Below are 24,588 nucleotides of genomic sequence, written 5' to 3'. Positions count from 1 at the left end.
GATTTACAGTGCTTGATATATTCGGACATAGCCCGCAACAGTGGGCGCTTGCAGCACCTTTAACTGTATTGTCATTTGCTTGCTGACCAGAATAAACAAATTTTTAAAAAAAGGTGGAAAAACATAAGGATAAAGGGTGTGAAAGCCAAGGCAGAAGGGGATGACATCTTCGGATACACCAGGGACCTCTTCCACCATATCCTGGGTGACCCCATGGACACTAACATCTCAACAGACCGGTCCCATAGGGTGGGAAAACCCAGAGCGAATGCAACTACTGCTCCAGATATTCTGGTCTGCGAGCACGACTTCCAAGTCAAAGAGGAGATCTTACGCAAAGCATGCAACACGCACCTCATCGTCTTTCAAGGACAAAGACTAACTCTTTTCCAGGACCTGGCTGCTCTCAAGCTACAGAAGCAAAGAGTGTTTCACCAAGCCATAGCGCATCTACGCAGTCACGGGATATCTTGCTCATGGGGCCACCTGTTTTGCTTGAATATTCGCTGGGAAGAGAAGTTTCACCAACTACGATCATTTACAGAGACTTGTAGAGTGCTGAGGCTAGAAACACTTGGAGAGCACCAAGCCCGGAGCACCCTCAGCCCCTCGCAGAAGGAGCGACCAACAGGATGTGGAGAAGGCAGGGACTAAGGCAGACAACGAACAGGCCTGATCCGGAGGAGATTGCGAAGGGCCAGCAGGCAGCTCTGGTGGCAGTGCCATCAGCTCTAGCGAAATCAGCTGAGTCTCGAAGCTCAGGACACTTTATAGCATTACACAGACTATATGGGTCAGGCAGCGGCCGGAGGGCCCATTTACCACACACAATACCCCACTGGATTGACCATGCAACATCACTTTGTTGAAGGACTGAATGTAAAACAAATGTTCCAAGTTATATGTTCTATTAGTTTATTTGTTTTATTTAAGGGGTATGCACTCACCTTTATATGGGGTTCACCAACGAACACTCGATTGGGCGAGGCCAGCCTCACTGCAGCTTGCAGCTTTACTTGGGCTCCCATGACAGACACCTCTCTCAGAATCCTCACACTAAATGTGCGAGGCCTCAATAATCCAACTAAGAGAAGGGCAGTACTTGCATATCTTGAGAACTCAAGAGCGGATATCTGCCTCTTGCAGGAGACCCATCTCCTTGCAGAGAACTGCTTTTGACTAAGGACTAGGGCTTTCCCCCAAGCAATTATTTTCATCATCCTCAACTAAATCTGCTGGAGTGGAAATATTGGTGGCGAACTCCTACCAGGGCGAGGAGCAGGAGATGTTCTTACACACCACAACAGAGTGGGAACTGAAGACCAATGATAATTTGGTGCTGCGGGGGTGGGGGTGGGGGGGTGGGGGTGGCCACGACATTGACCAGGTCTTTGATAACCCTCTGGACAGATCAGCTCAGAGACATGGACAGACGAGAGCCATTTCCAGCGAGGGGCGAGCATGGCTGGGAGACCTGGGGTTGATGGATCTATGGAGGATTTACCATCCAGGTTCCATGGAATACTCCTTTTATTCCAATGTACACAAGACCTACACCAGGCTAGATTATTTCTTAGGCACAAAAGGGATACAGGTGCTTACAGAAGACCTAGAAATACTCACAGTCTCACTCTCAGACCACGGGGCTGTAACCATCTTGCTGTCCTTTCCGGTCCCCACAAACCTCCACACTAGACACTGGCGCCTCCGCGACACTATGCTACATTGCCCTCCGGTCACTAAGCAGATTCAGCAGGCAATCACCGGCTATCTTACACACAATTACACCAGAGATCTTGCCGGCTATATTATGGGACACGCTTAAAGTAGTCCTAAGTGGGGAGTTTATAGCGATAGCAGCGGCAGACAACGGAATGCGCAGGGAGAAGAGGGAAGATCTTCCACAACAAATCAAAGAACTAGAACGCATACACCAATGTACAGGTACCCCACGGGTGTGATGACAACTCTCCAATATCCGCTCTCAGCTAGCAGCTATGTAGATATAGACAGGGCGGAGTATTCTGCTCTTCGCTCGAAACATTCTTACTACGTGGGGGGGAGGGACAAATGCGGCAGACGCCTAGCCAACATGTTGCGGGTTAAAAGGCAGGAACAGGACATCCCTTCAATCCGCACGACAGAGGGCGACTTGGTATTAGATAAGGAAATAGCAAAATCCTTTACAGATTTTTATGCAAGTCTTTATTCAGATCAATCACTGGACCCTGCGATTGGAGGTCAATATGTCCAATCGTCACACACAACACCCCTTACTCAAGATCAATCCGAATCCCTGGACAGTGACATCCGTATGGAAGAAATCATGTCAGCTATCTCCCGGCTAAAGCTTGCAAAGTCAGCAGGCCCAGATGTATATTCCGAAGCCTTTAACAAAACATTTTGTCCGGTCTTAGCTCCAATCTTGATGCAACTATTCAATGCCTATTCAATGGACCCCGGGCAATTCCTGCCTCAATGTTAGCAGCCTCGATAATAGTCCTCCCTAAACCAGGCAAACACAAATCGCAATGTAGCTGATATAGACCTATCTCCCTCCTAAACGTAGATCTGAAACTATTTACAAGTATCATAGCAAACAGACTTAACACACGTATGCCCTCAATAGTGGACCCTGATCAAGCAGGCTTTATTCCAAAGGGCCAAACCAGTGATAACACTAGGCGCATCCTGCATATCATGGAAAAGGCTACCCGTGCTCAAGGGGAATACATGCTGCTGGCCATCGATGCAGAAAAGGCCTTTGGCAGGTTTCAACTGCCTTACCTTGAACAGGTTCTTATACTCTTCTCATATTTTTTATCTGACGGAGTTCTATATGGTGCAAACGTGACCCAAAGGTATCGAGTATCAGAGCGCTTTACATAGCACCAGTTGAGTTACATGAGGACAAATTAAGTTAGGCACGGGGAGATTAAGTGACCAGAAAAAATCTTTCAGTTATTCAGCATGGCCACGGGATCAAATAAATCAGCTTGAAGAGGGATAACCACAGAAGTCAAAACAGTGGATTAATGTAGCTGCATTCCAATGAAAAATCTGATTTTACCGTATACTCCTAAGGGGATGGCAGCTCGTTAATCTTAAGAACCAGATGCAGATGTAGAGCACAGATCCCATGTGACTGCTCCTGTGTTGGTATCACAATTTGTCTGACCTGATAATTTCAGCTTTTCCTTTTAAGCTTAGCTATGCTCTGCCAGTCCGAGTATAAGAACTTATTGTCCATTTAAGAAGCCCATTACAGGAGTAGTTAAGTTTCGATAAAAGGCAGAAAACATGCATGGCACACATACCAGTTAAATAGCAACAGTAAATTAATCAGGAAAAACACATTAGGTTCTAAAAGAAACAATTAGCCTTCAAAATTCAAAACATATATTTGTATTCTTACCATCAATTTCATATGCATAGACTTCACCGAAGATCATCCAGTATGGCTGGAAAACAATATCCCTGGCTAAAGCCCAAGATGGTTCCTCATTCGGATACAGAATTGCCTTTCTGGGAACTCCGAAACTCAGAAGTACAACAGCCATTATCACAACAATATAAAACATATTTGATACCTACAAGTATGTAAATAAAATTACAAACAAATTAGATAAAAGTATGCCACAAATATAGGGAATAAAATACAACAATCAATGTACTTACTGATATACAGATTTGCACTCTGTCACAAGATCAACATGCTCTGTCCATCCTAAGTCACCAGTTGGGTACAACTCTGAACACCCTCATACAGCAAATCATTCTCATTTTCAAAACTGCACAATGACTATATGTTAATGAAATTTACTGTAAAAGAGAACTGGGCTGACAAGCCGGAGTAATAAGCAATATATTCTAAGAAAGCAGCAATTAGTAAGCATTTTCCATATATTAAGAATGGCTAGGAGTACCTCACTGAAAGGATGTCTATCTGAACATTAACAAGTCTCGGACAAGAAAAAGTTTTAGTGGCCTCTCCTAGCCTCTTTTAAACAATACATAATGTATATATGAAAATAATATAAACAGAGTAGTTCTGGGTAGCCTCATTTAGCCGCTGGATGACAGAAATGTAATTCGATTTTGGATCAACCCATAGAAGAGCATATGGTTTAGTGGGCAATGGTTCAGCTGCTGAGGGCAAAGGCAAAGTAGTCAATCTCAAGCCATGAACCGCTTGCACAATAGGTCATGTTTATGCAAAGGAACAAGGAGGTTTTGTGAGCAGCGCAACTTGCACCTCATTCAAATGTCATAATTTTCACAAAACCGGTTTTCTTTTCCCCCAATTTTGTTTTTTAGCACAGAACTAGAAGCCTTTGCTGCAAACCGTTTGAGGCAGCAATAACACAGTGACTGGGGGTGAGTGTCTGAAAGGTTTCAGCAGTCCATCCATCATCTCCTTGTGTTTGCTTTGCTCGCTGTAATTTGGCAGGGTATGCCTAGATGTGGGTCCCTTGCTCACTTTGCCACTGTATTCAAGCTAGCCTGGCTGAAGGGTGTTACCCCGAAACAGTTCCCAGGATGCATATTTCCGGTTCAGGGAAGACCTGGCTGGGCAGTTTGTGCTAGACTGTTCCCATGAGGCACAGGGTCAAGACTGATTTGCATATTGCTGGGTATGAACTGAGGAGACAAAGTGAGTTAAAGTACAATGATGGATTCAATCCAGATCTGTGACGGGGGGTGAGTGTCTGAAAGGTTTCAGCGCTCCATCCATCATCTCCTTGTGTTTGTTAAGCAAGGAGAGACAAGGTTCCTCTGAAACTAGGGAGTTCTCCCCCTACCGAAAAAATGCCTGTCCCGATTTATCATATACGTCACCCCCCACAATTGACAAGTACTTAAGTGCGGAAGTCTAAGATCATCAGACAGTGTCATTTCTGTGATCACAGGTGGGTACCTGTTTGGGATGGGGGTTTTACGACTTGTCCCAAGGAAGACCCAAGCTTCAATATCTCCATGACCACAAGCTCTGTGACCCTAAACACACTTGTGACTGACTTATGCTGGTGCTGTCATGGACTACCACAGGTTATGGGCACAGGAACCCATTGCATGCTGACCATCCCAGAGAAGGACCCCACTGTCCTCACAGTGCAGGCAGTGTGCCAGACACCACCAACAGCAGTCTCATTCCCATCTCAGTATCGCTTGGAATGACGTGCACAGGTGCTGTCTGAAAAGACCGACTTCACAATCTCACCACCAAAGGCCGGAAAGGTACTGTGCCCAAAAATGGTGGGAAGATCGCACAGATTTGGGCAGACCAAGGCTGTAAGAACGGAAAGAGTGAACCCACAAGATTCATAGCAGTAGCCCCCATCGAGTCAAAGGCCAATGCACATTGTCTGAATAGACTTCTACCAGATTATGAAATGGACTGTTACCCATTAGTAGATCTATCAAACATCCTCTACATATTATGTACAGTATTTTTCCTGTGTGTATGTGTATGTGTGTGTATGTGTACCATTAAAGTATTTTTCTTTTCATAAACTCAAGTCAAGTGTGAGAAGCTGGCTTGCTATATGATGCACACTTATGTAAGTGGGCACCTTGCACCAATCCATACAATCCTTGTGGTGATTTTAGTGGTCTTAGACAACCTCAGACAGCTCTCTAAGTGGTAGCTGTTGAGAGCAGCCTTCATGCTTAGTACGGAAGGAGTGTAAAGCAGAAAATAACTTATAGGCATAGATTAAGTGAAAAAGAGCCACACAGTGTATTTATAAAAATATGTATTTATTACAAGACACTCACTAACACTTACAGATATCTCCTAGCCGGAGATATACACAATGCACACAATACTTTTCAATAGAAACAAGTAAGTAGCACGAAATACACAGTGGTCACCAGGGGGAGACCAAACCATATACTAAAATAGTGGTATGGGAACCACAACTCGAGTCAAGACTATACTCAGAAGACGCAGAAGTGCCGGGGACCCAAAGAATCACCCAAGGTAGGTAACCAGGAGCCCCACGGAGGCCGTTTGCAGAGTAGGAACACGACGGCGGGATCAATGCAAGTCAATGGGTAAGTCGCAGTTGCATTTTAAAGAAGGACCCTTCCCAGTGGACCTTGAAGAAACCCCGTGGAAAACAGAAGGTTGGAGAGCCACCCCACCTGTAGATACCCTAGGAGCCACGATGCCTACACCAAGGAAGCCGGGTGCATAGGTGTGAAGTGGTGTCGGAAACTACTGTTGAACTCAATGGGAGACTTCAGGAAAATGCCATTGCTGGAGAAGTTGAAAGTGTCCAGTGGAACCCAAAGGTGGATTCAGGATGAGAAGTACCTACAATCAGAGGGGAGAGAGTCTATGCCACTCAGGAGTGACCAAGAGGCACAGAAGACAAATGCCCACCAATGTCGAGTGTTGCAGGGAAGTTTACGCTGACCTTGGAGCTGCAGTTGTGAGGACCAGGCGATGCTGAGGAAGCCCAGGAGCCGTTCACGAGCTGTCCCACGTCAGATGTCGAGTTGAGAGGTCGGTGTCCGTCGAGAGCACCAACAACTTTTGGCAACTACAAACAACGTGGAAAGTGAAGAAGGTGCAGTGTCGGGACCAGCAAGGTCCAAGTGACTCACCACAAGCAGGGTAGTCAGGGCAGGCACCAAGCAATCGAGGGAGCCCCCAGAAAGGAAAGAAGACCCTTGAAACGACCCAGAGGTCAGAGGCACTGGAGTCGCGAGAGGACCTCCAGCAGCTCACCAAATATGCAGGCCCAGGCAGTGCAAGTGATGTGGTGAAGAAGAAGCTCTTGGTCACCGGAGGTGCTTGAAGTGGGGACTACTTGGAGCCTGAAGATCTTCATAGAAGGAAGCCAAAAAGCCTTTGCAACAGCAAGTCGACGCGGTGCACAGAGGTTTGGTTCCTGCTGCTCTGACTAGGGATACTCGCCTCAAACATGGTGAGAGGACAGGGCAGGCCTCGAGGGATGTGAAGAACCACCACCTGTGTTGCTGAGTCTTTCGGAGTCCATGGGAGCCCAGGATCAGCAGACTGGTCAGCTTAGTTGAGGTGCCTTCAGTACAGGGAAGAGGCTCCTTCACTTCAAGGGAGATTCCTTCAGGTGTCTTGGAAGGTTCCTGTATGGAGTACAGGCACAGACACTCCAGCAAATGAGCAGGGTGACGAGATCAGTGGCAGTAGGAGTCTTCTCAGTTGCAGCCTTGATGCCCATAGAAAAGTCCAGAGTCCAGAGTCCAATGATGGTTGAAGAAGTGGTGTCAACTTTTCTCAGGAGGCTGCTCCGTTTATCGGCTTGCCTGACCTGAAAATGGCAGCTGCATCTGAATAAAAAAAATCCATACAGCTTAAAAGGGCTTACAAAAACAACAGCGACTCCCCTACGTACATCGGGCAGCCCTAAGGTTATTATTCTCCCTACTAAGGAGCCCATCTATTGTGGTCTGAAGTGGGTAACGTCGATCTACCGAAATCTCACAGGGCTCTTCCTGACCCCAAAATGGTGTCCATGCACAAGGTGATGTGATCTGAACCCTTGGCTCATTCAGACCCACTCGTCCCTGCTTATCTATCCTGCTGGATCCTACCAGTTTTCTACTGTTCCTGCCTGGACTGAAAATGAAGATGCCCCTTGGGCGTATTCTAAAACTGTTATACCATGCAATACATCATTATCCCTAAATTTACCACCATTGTGTGTTGTCTTTACCAAAGCACGCCTTCTCCCTTTGTTGGGGAGGGATCCAGCCTTTATACCCAGGAGTCTCAGAGACCCCCCCCTGAGAGAGTCCACACTGTCAAGTGAGCCACACACAGCGGAGGTGTGGGAATGGCGCCCCTTGCCAAAGCACTCCTTCGCCCCTTGTTAGGGAGGGATCCAGTATTTATGCCTTGGAGTTTCAGAGACCCCTCAGAGAGTCCACAGCGCAAAGGGAACGACACACAGCGGTAGTGTTGGAATGATACCTCTTCCTCTCGGATCACAGGACGTCGGACATTGTTTTTCCTAGTCTCCCGGTTGCGTTTTCCTTCACTCTTTCCCTCTCTCATTCTTGGTCTTTCCTCTCTCCCCTGAATCACTCCACCTTGCCTGATTTTTTTCCTTACATCTATGTTTTAACGCATGTAACTTTGCTCCAGTAACTCATGTAACTTGCAACTATGCTCTGAAACAATGTTCGTCCTCATGTAAAGCGCTCTGATACCTCTGGTTCTAGCCAGTGCTATATAAAACTTTTCAAATAAATATAAATAAGCTGAAAGAGTTGTTTGGGACAATCCGTCTAAACAATACTATCAGCTACTGAAGTCCTATTGTGCCTTCTCCCTATTCTTGCATTGGTTGAATTTTTAGGTGGCACGAGGAGAGTTGCTGAAGCATTCTTTAAAAGAAGAAATGGATTCAAAATATTTAGGCCACGGAACAGAGATGGAGGAGAGATGAAAGTGAAGGAACTGTATATATACTCTTTGTTTACATCACTATAGACATATAGAAACCTCGCAGAACAGTTACTGTATTTATTAAGGTTAACGTGTAAAAGAAAAAAAACTACTCAAAAATGTATATTCAAGTATCAAATAAGATATGGAATTATGGCCCTGACTTTCTAATGCATGGGAGCAAATTTGGGAATGAGCCACCATGGCATCAAGTAGCTTTTAACACAAGGAAGCAACATAAAAACGTGCACGCTGATGGTATTCAGCCTCTTGACAAACTAGAATCCCATTATGGATTCTAAAAGAAATGCCAAGGTGATGTAATACCATTATAACATAACGTGTATTTGTAAAGCGTACGTTCACCCAGAGGTCTCTTGGCGCTGAATAACAGATGTTCATTGTTACCTAACTCAATGGTACTCATTTTATCGACCTCAGATGGATGAAAGGCTGAGTGGACCCGCCGGGATTGGAACCTGTGACCATGAGGTCAAACACAGGCCCCTTCAATGGAAGCATTAGTCCACTGAGCCACCAGACCCATTCCAAATCTTCTGAAAAGATCCTAAGATTCCTTTGCGGTGACACCCTGAAAAGAAAAGAATAAGTAATTGTATTTAACCTGCCAAACAATCCACTAATGCTTTTGTTGGGCACTTCAACTGTAAAAATTGTTCCACTGCATTCCTACGAAACCCCATTCCTTTCTCGGCTGTCACTGGCAGCAAATGAAGCAACTGCTATACTCTGTAGCAACATTAAACCCAGCAATAGTCTAATTTGGCAACTGTAGGAAATGCGTCTTACTGTATGGTCACCGCAAAGTCTTTGGGCAGATGCTGCTGGTTTTTCCACAGAGTCAAATGAGGCCTGTTAACAGTACCTCAGAGCATGTGCTCGTACCCTTAAACAGGTATGTTGAATTGGCTAACACCCAAGTTGCTAAGCTAAGTTACCTTTAAGGCCCTAGTAAATGGTACCCAGGGCATGTAAGTTAGAGGGTAACCTCCAGGGACGGCAGCACTGGTTGTGCGATCCTCGATGTGCCACAAGTGAAACAAAACTCCCAGCCTGCCATTTGCAGGCTGCAGGAGCAGTTTAAACTGCTAGCCAGATTTTGCCATTACCTTAAAGTAGGACTTTTCCCTGGTATATGTGCAAGTGACCCCTATGGCACTCACATTGAGTTCTAAGGCAGGGTGCAACGTTTCTCACAGGAAGAACATATCATTTATATGTTCTGATAGTAAAAACACAAAACTGTTGTTTTTACTGTGGAAAGGATTGGTCGCCCAAAAGTTACCAGGTGAAGCATCAGCTGTGCTAACTTCGGAGGGGTGTGACTAAAGTAGGTCATCCAAGGTATCAAACAAATCATTACATTGAGCCAGACTTGATTTTCAAATTGGAATTAATGTAACAAGTTTCAGTGTACAACTTTAGCAAAGTTGCCACTCTGTTGAGTTTAGTCTCTTGTGCCCATATAGGTTCCACGCAGGGTCCTGTCGCAGAGACAACTCTCTGCCCCTCCTGCTGAGACGTGCCAATGACTCCCAGGAAAGGATACAATGGGGGCCTTCTCTGGAAGGAGGTGTCTCCTCCCTCCTGCAGGAAGTCACACAGGAGTTGGTTTAAAAGGCGAGCTTGACAGGGGAAGCTGCCTTTGAAGGGAAAATGGGTAATATTTGTAAGAGGGGCTACTCTGTTGTTTAGGCAGACAGACTAGCACTAGGGACAGAAGTGTAGAAACCAGTTGCCAAACCGGTTTTCTAGGGGCATGTAACCCCTCGGTAGCCACACCTCTGGGTTGGGCTCGGGAGGTCCACACGCCAGGGGAAAGCCCCTGTCATATTGGAAGTGGGCAGACTAGTGCATCCTGGGATGCCCATATGCCACACTTCACAGGAATTGGTCATCAGGTGGTAGGGAACCTGGTAGCCCATTGGCTACGAACAGCATCCAGCCCGAGGGCATTTTCTGAGCATAAATAGGGCACCTCTGACGCGCGAACACACCATATGGGGGACAAGGCTGGAAAATTACTCATATGGCTTGTACGCCAAGATGAAACACAATCTCCGGTTACTTCTATACGTACGGCGGTCGGGGACCTAGTTTACACGTAGTGGGACATACACGACGCAGGAGACTATACGTGTCTTGCACACAGGGCACGACCCTGGAACTACAGCTTTATTTAGACGGGATGGAGATGCCGAACCCTACACGCACACAACGGGACAAATTAAATAGTCCTCTTCTAGCGGAGGAAATACGGGACAGCATATTCTCATTGGCAAATGGGAAGTTGCCGGGACCGGGCGGCCTGCCGACTGAATTCTATAAAGCTTACGTGCATATATTGGTGCCACAGCTGCTGCAGGTGTACGAGCTGATGAAGGAGGAATCCACACTTACTGATTTGCAAAATGAGGCCCTGCGAGTGTCCCTCCTCAAGCCTGACAAAAATCCTGAATCGCTCGGCTCCTATCGTCCACTAGCACTCCTTAATACTGACTACAAAATATTTGCATCCCTACTTGTTACGCGTCTCTCACCCCTGGTGAAGATATTGGTGAACCCAGATCAGAACGGTTTTGTACCCACTAGGAATACCTCGCTGAAACTCCGCAGATTTTTTATAATACAGCAGTATGCGACACCTAGTCGGCCCCGCATGTCTGGTACTGGACCTGGAGAAGACCTTCGATTCTCTGGAGTGGCCCTATCTGGCAGCAGTGCTGCGCAAGTATGAGCTGGGTGCTGCCTTTTTCAATATGGTCCAATTGCTGTATCAACGCCATACAATTCGCATCCGGACCGGCAGGCTTGTGTCTGCCCCCATTAGAGTGAGGAGAGGAACCCGCCAGGGTTGCCCGTTGTCCCCCGCTCCTTTTCTCTTTAGCCATGGAGCCAGTTGCGATGCGGGATGTGGGAATCCACATCTATCGGACTCCAGATGATCTGTTGGAGGGCAATTTGATTAGGGCAATTTCGACAATACGGGCCCTGGTGCATTTCTGGAAGTCACTGCAGTTAAATGTCATGAGTCGTGTTACCCTGCTCAAAATGACTGTCCTACCCAAGTTACTGTACTATTTCTCTAATCTCCCGGTTTATGTCCCTACCAGGCTTTGCCGTGAACTGGAGCGTATGTCCCGAGACTTTATTTGGAACAAAGGTAGACGCAGAGTTGCGTTGTGGAAGCTGTATGCTCCTACCTCCCAGGGAGGGCTAGCTGTTCCCACTTTGGAACTGTACTACATAGCAGCTCAGCTGAAGTGGCTCAATGGCACTGCTCTGGATGATATGGCAACCTTGCCGGGACCGCGCTGCCCCCCCCCCCCTGTAGTTTGGTCCCGGGCCTGGGGGGCGGAGTGTTTCCCGTGAGGACAGCGCTGCCACGGGTGAACCCGGGCGGTAGAGGAGCTGCATCACACGGGACGCACCCTGCTCACGCAGCCCCCTCGGAGAAGATACGGACCGGAAGCCAGGGACCTACAGGTGATGGTGGCTTGCTGTGCCTGCCCGGACTTCGCTGCATGGCACTGGTGCTGGAGGGCACTGAAATACTGCACATGAGTCGCCTCCCGGAGCCCTGAAGGTGTCGGGGGAGCCCCTCGTGCGCTACCACGCCTATGGAGTACGTGCGGCCCTGCAGTGACGCGGCTGTGGTTGTTGGGTGCAACCAGCAGGGATCTTGGTGAGGCCTGTGCAGAGGTCGGACACCCTGCGCCAGACTGTAGTGCCAACGGTGGCGTCCCTAGGTGGGAGCAGCGGGGAGCCATGTCCCTGGAGCATTAACTGGGGTCCCCACTGGGACCACCCTGCTGGGATCCGGCATCTATCACCCACAGGGGCCACACCCGCACCGATCTGTACCTGGACGAATGACAGGGGCGGAAGCACTGGGTGTACACCACACACAGGAGGACGCTGATCGGCATTTGCTGCTGGCGCAGTGGGAACCTCCGCGGAGTCCCCTCGAAGTGGACGGAGGACGTCCTAGATGAATGCAGACGAAGGCAAAACCCTGCAGTTTGCACGCCTGAGGCGCTGAAACTAGAGAGGCAACCACCTGCCCAAACAGTCACCCCCGGGGACCTACAAACCACCTGAACTGACATATAGCTGATGGCCCGCACCCCGGCTAAACAACCAACGTGATCCGCCGCCACTCCATCACTGGCCAACTTGGGCAGGAGTCCACCCATGGCCTCTAAGGGTCAGCATCCGAGCCCTGGCTATAGATAACGGGGTGCAGCCGCTACGCTTTGCCTCACCGGACCATATCCACGTGCAGCTGCCGCGGGGGCGGCTTCTCCCGTCAGTAACCCTCTTGCTGGCATTCTGCCTCGACTGGTGGACACCTGCAAATGCCATCAGCGCAGCAGCTTGTGATGGGCCGAATGAGAACCAAGATGCAGCAGGGGCCCTTGCGCGGGGACGCTCTGGATCCCCTGAATCTGAGCACTGGAGGGGCGCCGGAACCCTCGTCCACGGACCTAGCAGTCAAAATGGACTCTGTCCTTGCAGCAGTGGAAAGGATAGGCGACGTGCTGGAACACACCAGAACCTCCCTGGAAACCAGGATTGACAAGGTTACCTCGGACTTCACCCTCCTACATGCTGACCATCGTAAGCTGGCCGAAAAAGTCACCACGCAAGGCGACACGATTAAGGAGCTCCAGCCTACCACGCGAAGCCATGCTGCTGCGCTGTAAGACCTAATGGATCGTGTCCACGAACTGGAGGACAGAGCGGATGATGCGGAGGGCTGTTCCCGCCGCAGTAACATTTGCGTGGTGGGCCTGCCGAAGGGCGAAGAATGTAGACACCGGGAGCAATTTATGGAACGTTGGCTGCGCGATCTCCTTCCTCAGGGAACACTGTCACAGCAGTTTGTGGTCGAGAGAGCCCACCGCATCCCGGCGCAGAAACCCCAGCCAGGAGCCAGACCACGGCCGTTCATGTTCAAGCTGCTCAACTATAGAGACCGTGATGTGGTCCTCTGTGAAACACGCAAGATGGATGATCTTAAAGTGGGCGGCAACCCAGTTATGCTATTTCCCGAATACACAGCTCGAGTACAGAAGCGTAGGAGCAATTACACAGCGGTGAAACGACAACTCAGCGCCCTAGAGCTGCCCTACTCATTGCTGTTTCCAGCCCGCCTGCATGTTGTAACTAAAGAGAGGACCCACTTCTTTGACTCCCCAGAAGAGACGTGGGACTGGCTCGAAGCGTCGGGACAGTGGTTGGGCGTGAGGCCTCCGAATTCATAGAGGGACGCCTCGGCAGGCAGGAGAACCAGACGTCGCCGGCAGCGTGCGACTATGAAGACCACCCAACCCGGGACAAACGCCCCGAGCCCGGAAAATATGCGCAGGGAGAGAATGGTAGCCCTGGAAACGGTCACCACCCTCGGCTCCCCACACGTCCAAGAACGTCTGGACTCCCATATGCACACCACCGTGGTACCCAGCGGCTCCTTCTCGACCTCCACAATCGTTTCAGAAGATCTTGGATTGCCAGTGGTGACTCCGCAAATGGCCGATGATATTATCTGAACTGAATTTATTGTGTTAGTCTTCAGCAAGAACAGTTCACGCAAGTAGATCATTGTCTGTTCACTTTGTGTCTTAGCTATAGTTGGGTGTAGGGATGGGTCTACAGCACTGTCGGCACTGCCTGGTCTTCGCGGTGGCAGAGCAGCAGTGGCACGCCAGTCACCGGTCAAGCCTCATACGCCACCCCATGGGGACAGGGGGAGGGGGTGAACGTGCGGGGAAGCACAATTACCTGGTCCGCAGGCCCGACTCGCAGTCTGTTGGTCCCAAATGGCATCACCGGTGCTCCCACGGATGACACCTAACCCGTGCAGGAGCAAGGGGGATGGCTACAGCACGACACCGCTAGCGCGCGCGCATCCCTATAGGCACACCACTGACCTAGTTCACTCTACTTCATAGTTACAGAGGTTTGGACGGACACCGCGCGATGTCTGCCCCAGATGTTACACCGTTCTTTGTTCATCAGTTATGTTTTCTGTTGCGGCACACCGACATGATACTGCCTGTCCCTGTTCCCCACATCGCCTGGGCCTGCCCTGGCTCCGGCGCCTTTATTGTATTACCTCACCCAGGATGGTGCGCACTGACAATCACTTGGAACATTTGCGGCATGTACACACCCACGCGTCGCTATATCATCTTCGCATATCTTCAAAGACACTCCACTGCTATTGCGCTCCTACAGGAAACACATATGACGCAGCCGGAGCTAAACAGGTTGCGCAAACGTTGGAGGCCAGCTATATGGCACCACATACTCAGGGCACGCACGGGGCACACTAATCTGGGTGCGGGCGGGTACCCCGTTCGTTTGTACTGACACAGTGATAGACCCTGAAGGCAGGTACACTCTGGCTCGTGGTACGCTTAACGGTCAACAAATATTGTTGTGCTCCATTTACGCCCCGAACACTGACCAGCCCTCGTACTTGGCGCAATTGTCCACTTCGTTGGCCCCCTATGCTGGGCTCCCCTGGCTATTGGGCGGGGATTTCAATTCGGTACTGGACATACAACTAGACAGGTCCTTTCCACCCCTCCGAACCACAACCGCTGTTTCGAATGCGCAGGCCCTCACAGACTGGATATCGCACTGGGCGTTACGGGATGTGTGGCATAGCCTACATCCCGATGACCATATCTATTCTTATTACTCCGCAGTACACAACCTCCACGTACGCTTAGACAGGGTAGTGAGCTCCCAAACACTAACCCCGTTGATTGAGGACGCTGAATATTTGGGGCGGATGCATTCTGACCACAATCCTCTGAGGTTGCGGCTGAACTGGCACCACGGTCACCCCCCCCTATCCCCACCTGGCGTCTCCAACCGGCTGCACTGGAGGATCCGGAATTCCGTGCATCCCTGGGGACAGCTGTCCTGGAGTATTTTGAACTGAATGATGGGACGGCGAGCAGCGCATTGATGGAGTGGGATGCCCATAAAACGACTATCAGGGGCCACTGCCTTGGTGCAACGTGGAACATCCGCAAACACCTGGCGTTGTCACTTACCTCGAATCGCAATTACTCGAATACGAACGGGAAGGAGGTCGTCAGTCAGTCCATCTGGCGCGCCATTGGGCGCAACACGCGGACCTCATGAAGCGCCTGCGCTGCCATAATTATACGGCCCACACGGCCCGCACTCATGCCAAAGCTGACAGGGCGGGCCGCCTGTTGGCTTGGCTGCTCAAGCAGGAGAGCACATGCCCCCATCGGGGCCATATGCACGCCTGAGGGTTCAATGGTATGCACGCAACGTGAGATACACAAGGTGATGTCTGACCATTACGCGCAACTGTACCGATCTGTGGGGCGCTGCTCTGGGGCCAAACTGGACAGATTCCTGGAGTCTGTCCTCTTGCCCACGGTTCCTGAGGACCACCAAGAGTCGCTTGACGGTCCCCTCACTTTGGAGGAAATCAGGGAGGCGATCGGCTCCATGGCCTCTGGGAAGGGGCCGGGGCCAGATGGCCTCCCCGCTGAATACTATAAGGCCTACCGGGAGTCCCTGGTGCCGAAATTGCACGCCCTTTACTCTACAGCTCTCGAGGAGCACACCCTGCACCCTTCAATGCGTGAGGCCTACCTGGTGTCCCTGCTCAAACCAAACGAGGACCCCGAGAATCTGGGATCATACCGACCGCTGGCTCGCGGATTATAAAATATTTCCCAAGGTGTTGGCGGAACGCCTGGCGCAGGTAGTACCTGTGTTAGTACACAACGACCAGAATGGCTTTGTACCTAAGCGCAGTACTTCACTGAACTTGCGGCAGTTCTTCAGGGTGGCGTCGGACAGCATTCAGGGGTGGCCTAGGGCGGGTTGTCTTGTGCTGGACCTCGAAAAAGCCTTTGACTGTCTGGAATGGGGCTATCTTGCAGCAGTGCTGACACGCTATGGGCTGGGCTTGGGGTTTCTCCAGATGGTCGCACTCCTGTACAAGAATCCCACAGTGAGGGTGAAAACTGGGCCCTATATTACTGACGCAGTGCCAATTTGCAGGGGTACCAGGCAGGGGTGCCCGCTCTCACCCCTCCTGTTTGCGCTGGCAATTGATCCCCTAGCTGCGACACTGCGCACGACACTTGAAGACGGTATCCCATTAGAGGACGCAATACATCAGGTGTCACTGTACGCGGACGACCTCTTGGTCTTCATGAGAGATGTGAGTAACATCCCGGCCCAGCTGGAGCGCATACTGCTCAATGTTGCCGCTCTCTCGGCGCCTTAGGGTAAATGCCACCAATTCCTGCCGTTACGCGTTCGGTGGAGACATCCAAGACCCGGGCTATATCCTGGACGGCACTCGTGTACAGTGGAAAGCGGACACTTTCCGATATCGAGGAGTTCAGATATATCGCCAACCGGCAGACCTCCTTGAGGGCAACCTGGGCAGGTCAGTAACAGCAATTAAGTCCCAAATACGATTCTGGAACACGCTCCCACTAACAGTCACTGGCAGGGTAGCCTTATCTAAGATGGTGATTCTTCCCCGCCTCCTGTACTATTTTGCCAACCTACCAGTATATATCCGGGCGGTCTTATACACTACACTCGCTCAGTCGCTCCGGGATTTCCTTTGGGGTAATGCGCATCACAGGGTAGCGTTGCCCAAGTTGTTCCTGTCCACCGACCAGGGAGGCCTGACTGCGCCGTGCTTTGAACATTATCTGGCGGCGCAACTACAATGGGTAGCCCGCTGTCTAGCAAACAGAGGCCGCGATGACACCGCGACCACAGCACCTCCCCTCTCTCTAACTGACAATACCAAGCTTTTTCACCCTGCCACGAAAGCCCCTACGCCGACACCACTCCTCATGGTGGTGGCCTACAAATGCTACCGCCGCAGTTTATACCTTACCAGATCTCTGGTCCCCTACGCTCCGGCCGTGGCTGGGGGTGCTCACATCTTCTGAGCTTGCGGAGTGGCACGAAGCGGACATACAGACATGGGAGACCTCTATCCTAACGGCAACCTCATGACGTACGAAACCCTGGTTGACAAAGCGGGGCTACCACCTGGGCAATTCCTCAGACACCGTTCCCTGATTGTGACCGCTAGCTGGGGGGACACGAGGGTGGAACCGAGCCAACACCTCACCATGCAGTATCTCCATATTATGGGGCGTGGTAGGCACTTAATTCGGTGGTTTGCAGCATCCCTACACACACACGCAGCGATCAGACTGGAACCACTTCGCCGCAAATGGGAAACGGACCTAACGCAGCCACTAGAAGACAAGGAATGGGGCAAGTTGCTACAGAGTCCAACGTGCATACCCAGAAATATGGGCTTTCGCCAAATACAGCTGTTTACACTTCACAGGGCGTACCTTACACCCGAAACGATCAACAGGTACTTCCACCGCACAGACACGGCCTGCACTCGCTGCGCGGAGTTGGGAGCGGGGTTAGTACACATGCTGTGGAGCTGCCACAAGTTGCAACCCTACTAGGGGGCAATTCACGTGGCGCTGCATACGTGCACAGGCCGTATCATACCATTTGAATGGCCCGTTTACCTGCTGCACCTCTTTCGCAGAACGCCGTCAACGAAAGTCACCTCCCGCTTCCTCGACTTGGGGTTGGTGGTGGCTAAACAACTACTCACTAAACGATGGAAGGTGCCAGACCCGCCGCACACACAGGTGTGGCGGTGTTCACTCCAGGCGTGTGCCAATGCAGAGGGAATAGCTCTCGCGAGGGAGGAAACACTGGGACTCCGGAAGACGCATATTGCGTCACAGTGGGAGGGTCTATTACAGGCCTTGACTGCGGAGGGACATCCTGTACATGGAGGAGGCGCTTTCCTGGGGATTGCTGAATAGGCCACCAGGGATCAGTTACTGCCACATAGATGCCTGTGTACTATCTGACGCCTAGGATGGCTAGTGCCGGGCTCCCTGTGTGGTGGTGCCTGCCTGTGGGGTGCCGTGGGTGAGAGGGCGGGGGGAAAACAATGCGGGATACACACTTAAATGTCAGACTATGCTGCTGTTCTTGGTTATTGGGGGTCTCTTGAGTTTTGCCCCTCCTTTTTTTAATATTCTTTCCTTACATCTGTACATGCATGTATCCTGAAGACTCTGCGTGTACACCATATCACTGGACCTATAGCTCCAAAGCATGACGACGTTTATTGTATCGAGATCCAAATGGCCCCTAAACCAACAGTGACATTGCTGTATGTTTGGGGGAGGGGGGGTTTCCTGGTCTAAGGTCATGCTCGCCCGTTATTGGCTAATACTTTATGGTATGGTCGTTGTTATTTGATGTCTGTTGCCTGTCTACAAGGCGTAACGCCTGCAAAAAAATAAAAACAGATTTATCCCAAAAAAATGATAGATGTTACAAGAGGAACTTATATCTTACCCGTGAGACGCTCCCATATGCCCCGATATTACCGCTCTTGTGGACGCCCAGAGGGAACGTGGGTACTTCCGAAGTCGTTCTTAGGCACTGGCACGCAGTGGGTATAGAAACTCTGGGTGACTTTTACAGAGACAGTGCCCTCTTAACATTCAAAGGCACTAGCGGAGGACACGGACTTACCTGCTGGGCAATTTCTCCTACATGCCTCTTATACGAGCCCTTTCGGCATTCTTGGGTGATTTGGCGACTGAGCCGCCGACACACCTGCTGCTGCAGTATCTACACGTAATGGGGGCAGGATCACACATAGTGCACTGGCTTGTGAAGGGCTTACTCACACACGCTGAAACCAATGTTGGCGCTCCGTGCCCACTGGGAAGCTGATAGAGGCCGACCCTGGACAGACAAGGAATGGGCAACCATCTCAGCTGGTGCTACTTGTATACCAAGAACCTCTAAATTCAGGCTAATATAGACTTACATAATACAAAGGGCGTATCTTTCTCCTGACAAAATAAACAGATATTTTAATATTGCTACATCTGAATGTCCTCGTCAGCAACTCGACGCAGATCTGCTCCACATGCTGTGGTCCTGCGCCTCCCTCCACCGTTACTGGCAAGACGTTGCTGCAGTATTGGCGACCTGCACCGACACGTCCTTGCCGTCCACATGGGAGATCTGCATTCTAGGGGTCTATGTTAGGCCCAAGAAAAACAGAGTTACGTCCCGGTTCAGAGACTTAGGACTAATAGTTGCCAAACGCTTGATGATAAAGTGGTGGAGGCATGCAGACCCCCAGAGATGTTCAGTTGGACGGGTTCACTTAAGATATGGGCGCAGGCGGAGAGCACCGCATTGCATAGGGAGGAAACGGCGGGGCTCCGCAAATACCCTATACCGCAGCACGGGGACACCATACTTACAGCATTCAGCAGTGGAACCACCGGGGAAGGCGTAGGCACCCAACCAGCAGTCACATAGTACACCTGCTGCAGGCCTCGGGAGGCGGGGAGCTAGAGGAGGGCAGCGGACGGACACACCCCATTGAATGTCACCTTCTACAGTAGGTCTGCTGTAACGAACCCCTGCCCTCTTCTGTCCCGGCACACCCCTCTTGACACCAGCCCCCAACACCCACACGAGTCCGAGCTTCACCCTAGTATATTAGAATTTTGTGACTAATACACTACACAGACCCACACCCAGTCTTGTAAGGCTATTCTGATTGATTTTTTTGATGGCAGCTCTTTCAATATGTTGTTTGAAATTTTTATTATAATAATGTTTACTTTATTGGTGTGTGTAAGTATCTCCGTATTCCTTTCACTTTGGGACACATCCACTCATCGGCTCAGTGCGTTGGCCACATAAGCCTATCTTTACCATTTGCTAATGTTTAGGTAGTTCTCCCATAATGACTTCAAGGATACCAACAATGCTGTAAAAAGATATTGGCGACTCCCCCTTCCCTCTTTTGTCAAATCCTTTCAACGTCGATTGGACACTGTAGGACAGTGCGGAGGACGGATAATCGCACAAACGTTGTAAGAAGCGACCTATTAGTAGCACACTGGTGTGCTATCACACATTGAAAAACGTTCTGCTATATTATTGACGATTTATGATAGTACTGTCGAGATATTGTAATGTACAGCTGGAACTATTTTTTGGACATCTGTTTTGTCATGTGTTATATGAAAATGGACAAAGATGGAACAAAAAAAAAATTGAAGATCCAATAAAGATATTTTAAAAAATAAAGAAATAAATAGGACACCTTTGGTAACCCAAACTCAGATCATGACTTGTCTGGAAGAAGGACCGAGGAAGGACTACCCTGCTAAACAGTGGAACCGGCAAAGAGAGGCTGCACCATCATGGACTACACCTGCTGCAACTGGTGGTTAGCAAAGAAGACGGACTGTGCTTGTCTACTCAAGGAAAAGTCAACTCGAGAGCCCAGCCTATGTCAACAGACTCAATGCAGACCAGTTTGTATAAAAAGGTGATATTAATGTGTTCATATATGTATTTTTAATGGATCTGTGATCTAAGAATGAAAATTGGGCCTGTAATTTGTATAATAAAGTAACAAGAACATATGATTTTAATTACGCTGTGTGATGATGTTAAATAAATTAATTGTATTCTTTTGGTTCAGTGCAAACTAATTAAGATGTCTTTATTGGAAATATATTACGACATAAAAGGGAATCTTTATTTTTACTAGTGTTATACAACCCGGTCCCTTTTGGTCTAACCTGGGTAACACTCTCTTTTTTCTGATCCAATAGACTCAATAAGCCAGGTGACTGGCCTCTTGTTCCCAGCACAGGGACACAACAACTGACTAAGTCTGTTGGGGAAAGTTGGTAGCCCAAGACTTCTGTCAGCACCAAGTGGAATTTGAGGGACGTCAGCCCAGTGACCAGGCTTACAACACTCCATTTGTGGACAGAGGAGCATTTGCAGCAAGTCCCCTGTCGACTGCATCATATCCATAGTATTCTAGAGCATCTTCAGCATCCTTCATCCCTTGCATCTGGATCACTTCTATAGGCAAGTCCTGCAAAGGATGGATAAAAGTGCCAGGAACTAACTGAAGACAGCTTTACCTGCTGTGGTAAGTGTTTCGGAGGACCTTGTTGGTCCCCCTGACTGGCTCCCTACGGTAGTTGGTCACTTCAAGTGATTTAAAGCAACTGCATTACAACCAGTCCAAACTTTGTGAAGAGTTAATAAGTGTAAAATTTGTTGTATTTGCCATTACTTTTTTGCGGTTGAGTGAAATGCTTTGATTTACTATACCTTGTAAATTCTACATCTCCGAAACCCTCAGGTGTATCTTTTTAATTGCGATGTCTAAAAATATGCTCTATATTTATAAATTGGTGTCGGATTTCTTAAGTATATTGTTGATTTCTACTTTCATTGTTTTGGTGCGGTTTAAATGCTTTACACTTGTTCCCTTGTGCAAGCCTTTTTGCTCTCAGCCCCAGCTGCCCAGGGATGGCTTAAGGTTTGGCAAACAAAACCTAAGGGTCCTAAAGGGGTTGGGGAGTGTATTACAGGGTGAGGTCACACAACCACACAATATAATACATCCCATTTAGTCACAGCAACCGTCTTGAGGGAACACCACAATATGTGTACAGTTAAATACCCGACTTCTGGACCGTCATTTCATACTAGATGCACTTTGGTCCTCCTTACATAGGAACCTATATATCTTCTTTATCATAAAACACATATGAAGTTTGAACCTTTCAATTAAAATATAAACAGTGAAGGATCGAAGAATGGGGAATGTCTTGAGTGGTAACTTAATCAAGAAACAGTGTACTAAAGTTGTATTCATTTAATGTACTAATTCTATTTATCTAAACCACAACAACTAATGCACAAAAACAAGAAACACAAAGAAACTTACCATCTTGCCAATCATCATAACATAAGGTCCTGCCTGTTGATTGACGGCCAGAAAATCCAACAATCGCACATACCAAAATATTATATTAAGACAATAGGTTAGCCTTCCAGCAATCAGTATGGAGTCGTCATCCATGTCACTTTCAGAAGTCTCATTAGAAGGGCTCTCCGAAAAGGTATTACCACCTCCAAATCTCAATCCCATGCCCACAAAAAAGGTAAAAATGGCAATTGTATCAGTGATGTTAAAATAATCGCTGAACCACACTTTAATCTTCTGGTTAATTTTCCCAGCTTCAGACATGAAGATCTACAAAACAGAAACATACTGAGGTCATCTAAATGTACATAAATAATACGTTCTCGCTCTATCTATAAATGGGGCGCATTACAAGCGATATGGAACAAGCCTACTAATAAATACAAATTCGCACATTTATTACTTCAATGCAAAGATGTTATTACCACAGTAATCAGGCTTGAGAAAACACAGATTAATGACTCACAGTTTCCATTCTGGAGCCCCTTCAAAGAAAAGAAAACTGGGGCCATATCCAAAAGGCATAGGAGGGGACAGTGTGAGCTGGGTCAATCAGTTCTTCCTCTGTCCCCAGATGGGCTGCTGACATAACAGTTGCTTTATAAATTCCAATGCCAGAGCTATCCGGGATGTAGTGACACGGTAGGGAAACCAACATCTCCCTCGCTGTTCAAATAATGCATGGCACAGGTATTGTCTATCATGACATGCAGCTGTGTCCCTTGAAAGCGAGGAAGCAACAACTTCATTACCAGTGTGATAGCACCTAACTATAGAAAACAGATATGAAGTTGAATATCCTCTTAGGATCACAGCCCTCTGAACAAAAGTGGAACCAGATGTGATTCCCAACATTGTAAGGAGGCATTTGTCACCAAGTTTATCTGAGACCAAGGGGCCCATAAACTGCTTTATTAGAAACAGATTGGATGGTATTTTACACCATTGCTGAGCGGATTAATCAAAATGGATAAGATCCTGTAACCAACAATAAACCTGGATCCACTGTTGCCTGAGCAGCTGCTGCAGGGAGCTCATCTGCAGATTTGCATAGTGAATTTGAACAATGGATGACGCCATCAGGCCGAAGAGTTGTAGGACTGCTTAGACTGCCTTGCTCGCTGTAGATCTTTGCCATCTCCTGAATGTGAATTAAGCATTCTTGCAGAGGAAAGGCCCACTAGCCACTCCCCAATAAGCTGAAGATTCGACTGCTGGTAGCACATTTGACAGCACCTTGTTGACTGTAAAGCGATGACTGTGAATACACATTGTGGTATCTGTGGAGAGCTCAAAAGCCAGTCATTCAAGAACTGGGTACATTAGGATGCTGGATTTTTGCAGGCAAGTGCATCAGTTTAAGCGTAAGTGAGACTTAATAGCCTCTAGGAAACCTGGAAATGCAAGTTCCCCACTAAAAAGACAAGATAGTGTCTGTGCTGAGGACATACTAGAATATGACTAGACTTCAAACTGAAGACCAGATCGGATGTTCTAAATTAAAATAATTTTCTTCTTTTGATTAATCATGTTATATCACCGCCTTGGCCAAAGATTAAGAGACCTTTTTCTTCAATACATTTGTGTTGTGTTCGGGCAGGGCAGGTTTCTTCATCAGTGGCAGAGAATAACTGAAGGATCTACGTCTGAGGTTAAACTTGGCCCTTGTGGAAGGAACACCGTTACTCTGACCCCAGTCTAGCAGTGCAGAACAGAAGAGTCAAACAGACTTGAAATTGCTGGTCATGGAAGAGGAGAAAGAAGCAGCCAGGAGATACCTACCGCTACTCAAGTCTGCCCCTAGCGAGACAGTGCCTCCTTCCCGCTGCATTAGTTGCAGCTAGTGGCTGCAAGTTAAGAATTTTCTGATTTCAGAGGGGAACACTATGATGGAGAGGATAATCGAAGAGCTCAAGAAATGGGCTGCTCTGTTTCACCTATTCAAACAAAGCATCCACCTTATCTTGAGAACGAAGAAGTCAGTTAAGCAGCAGGACCAACAGCTGAGAATGAATGACTCAAACAAAATGTTACCCTCATCCACAAGGACCTCCTATGGGCCACATTTGTTCCCATGGGATGGGATACAGAGCCCATTATATTTAAGGACCGACTCAATTCTACCATGGTAATTCCGAAAAGGATTTGCACATGTGTTTTAGCAGACTTGGCATGGCAGTTATTGCTATTTTCCACAGTGTGTGAGAATAATAATAAAGGAGGTGAG

The 24,588-nt window shown here is 48.7% G+C and overlaps 1 protein-coding gene across 2 annotated transcripts in view; it reads right to left on the bottom strand.

The window, feature by feature from the left end:
• TRPM7 (transient receptor potential cation channel subfamily M member 7) overlaps positions 1-24,588 on the bottom strand; it is a 2,096,104-nt gene that overhangs the window by 966,626 nt on the left and 1,104,890 nt on the right. For both annotated transcript variants that reach the window (XM_085644243.1, XM_085644244.1), the window contains exons 21-22: positions 22,323-22,631; positions 3,416-3,590 (exon numbers count right to left, since the gene is read on the bottom strand). In XM_085644243.1, coding sequence (XP_085500369.1) covers positions 3,416-3,590; positions 22,323-22,631 — 484 coding nt within the window. The remainder of the gene's footprint in view (positions 1-3,415; positions 3,591-22,322; positions 22,632-24,588) is intronic.

Source organism: Triturus cristatus, chromosome 3_1, assembly GCF_964204655.1.
Source record: "Triturus cristatus chromosome 3_1, aTriCri1.1, whole genome shotgun sequence".
In the NCBI taxonomy this organism is placed as follows: domain Eukaryota; kingdom Metazoa; phylum Chordata; class Amphibia; order Caudata; family Salamandridae; genus Triturus; species Triturus cristatus.
Note: the sequence above shows the minus strand (reverse complement) of the source record. Positions and strands in the feature narration are given on the sequence as shown.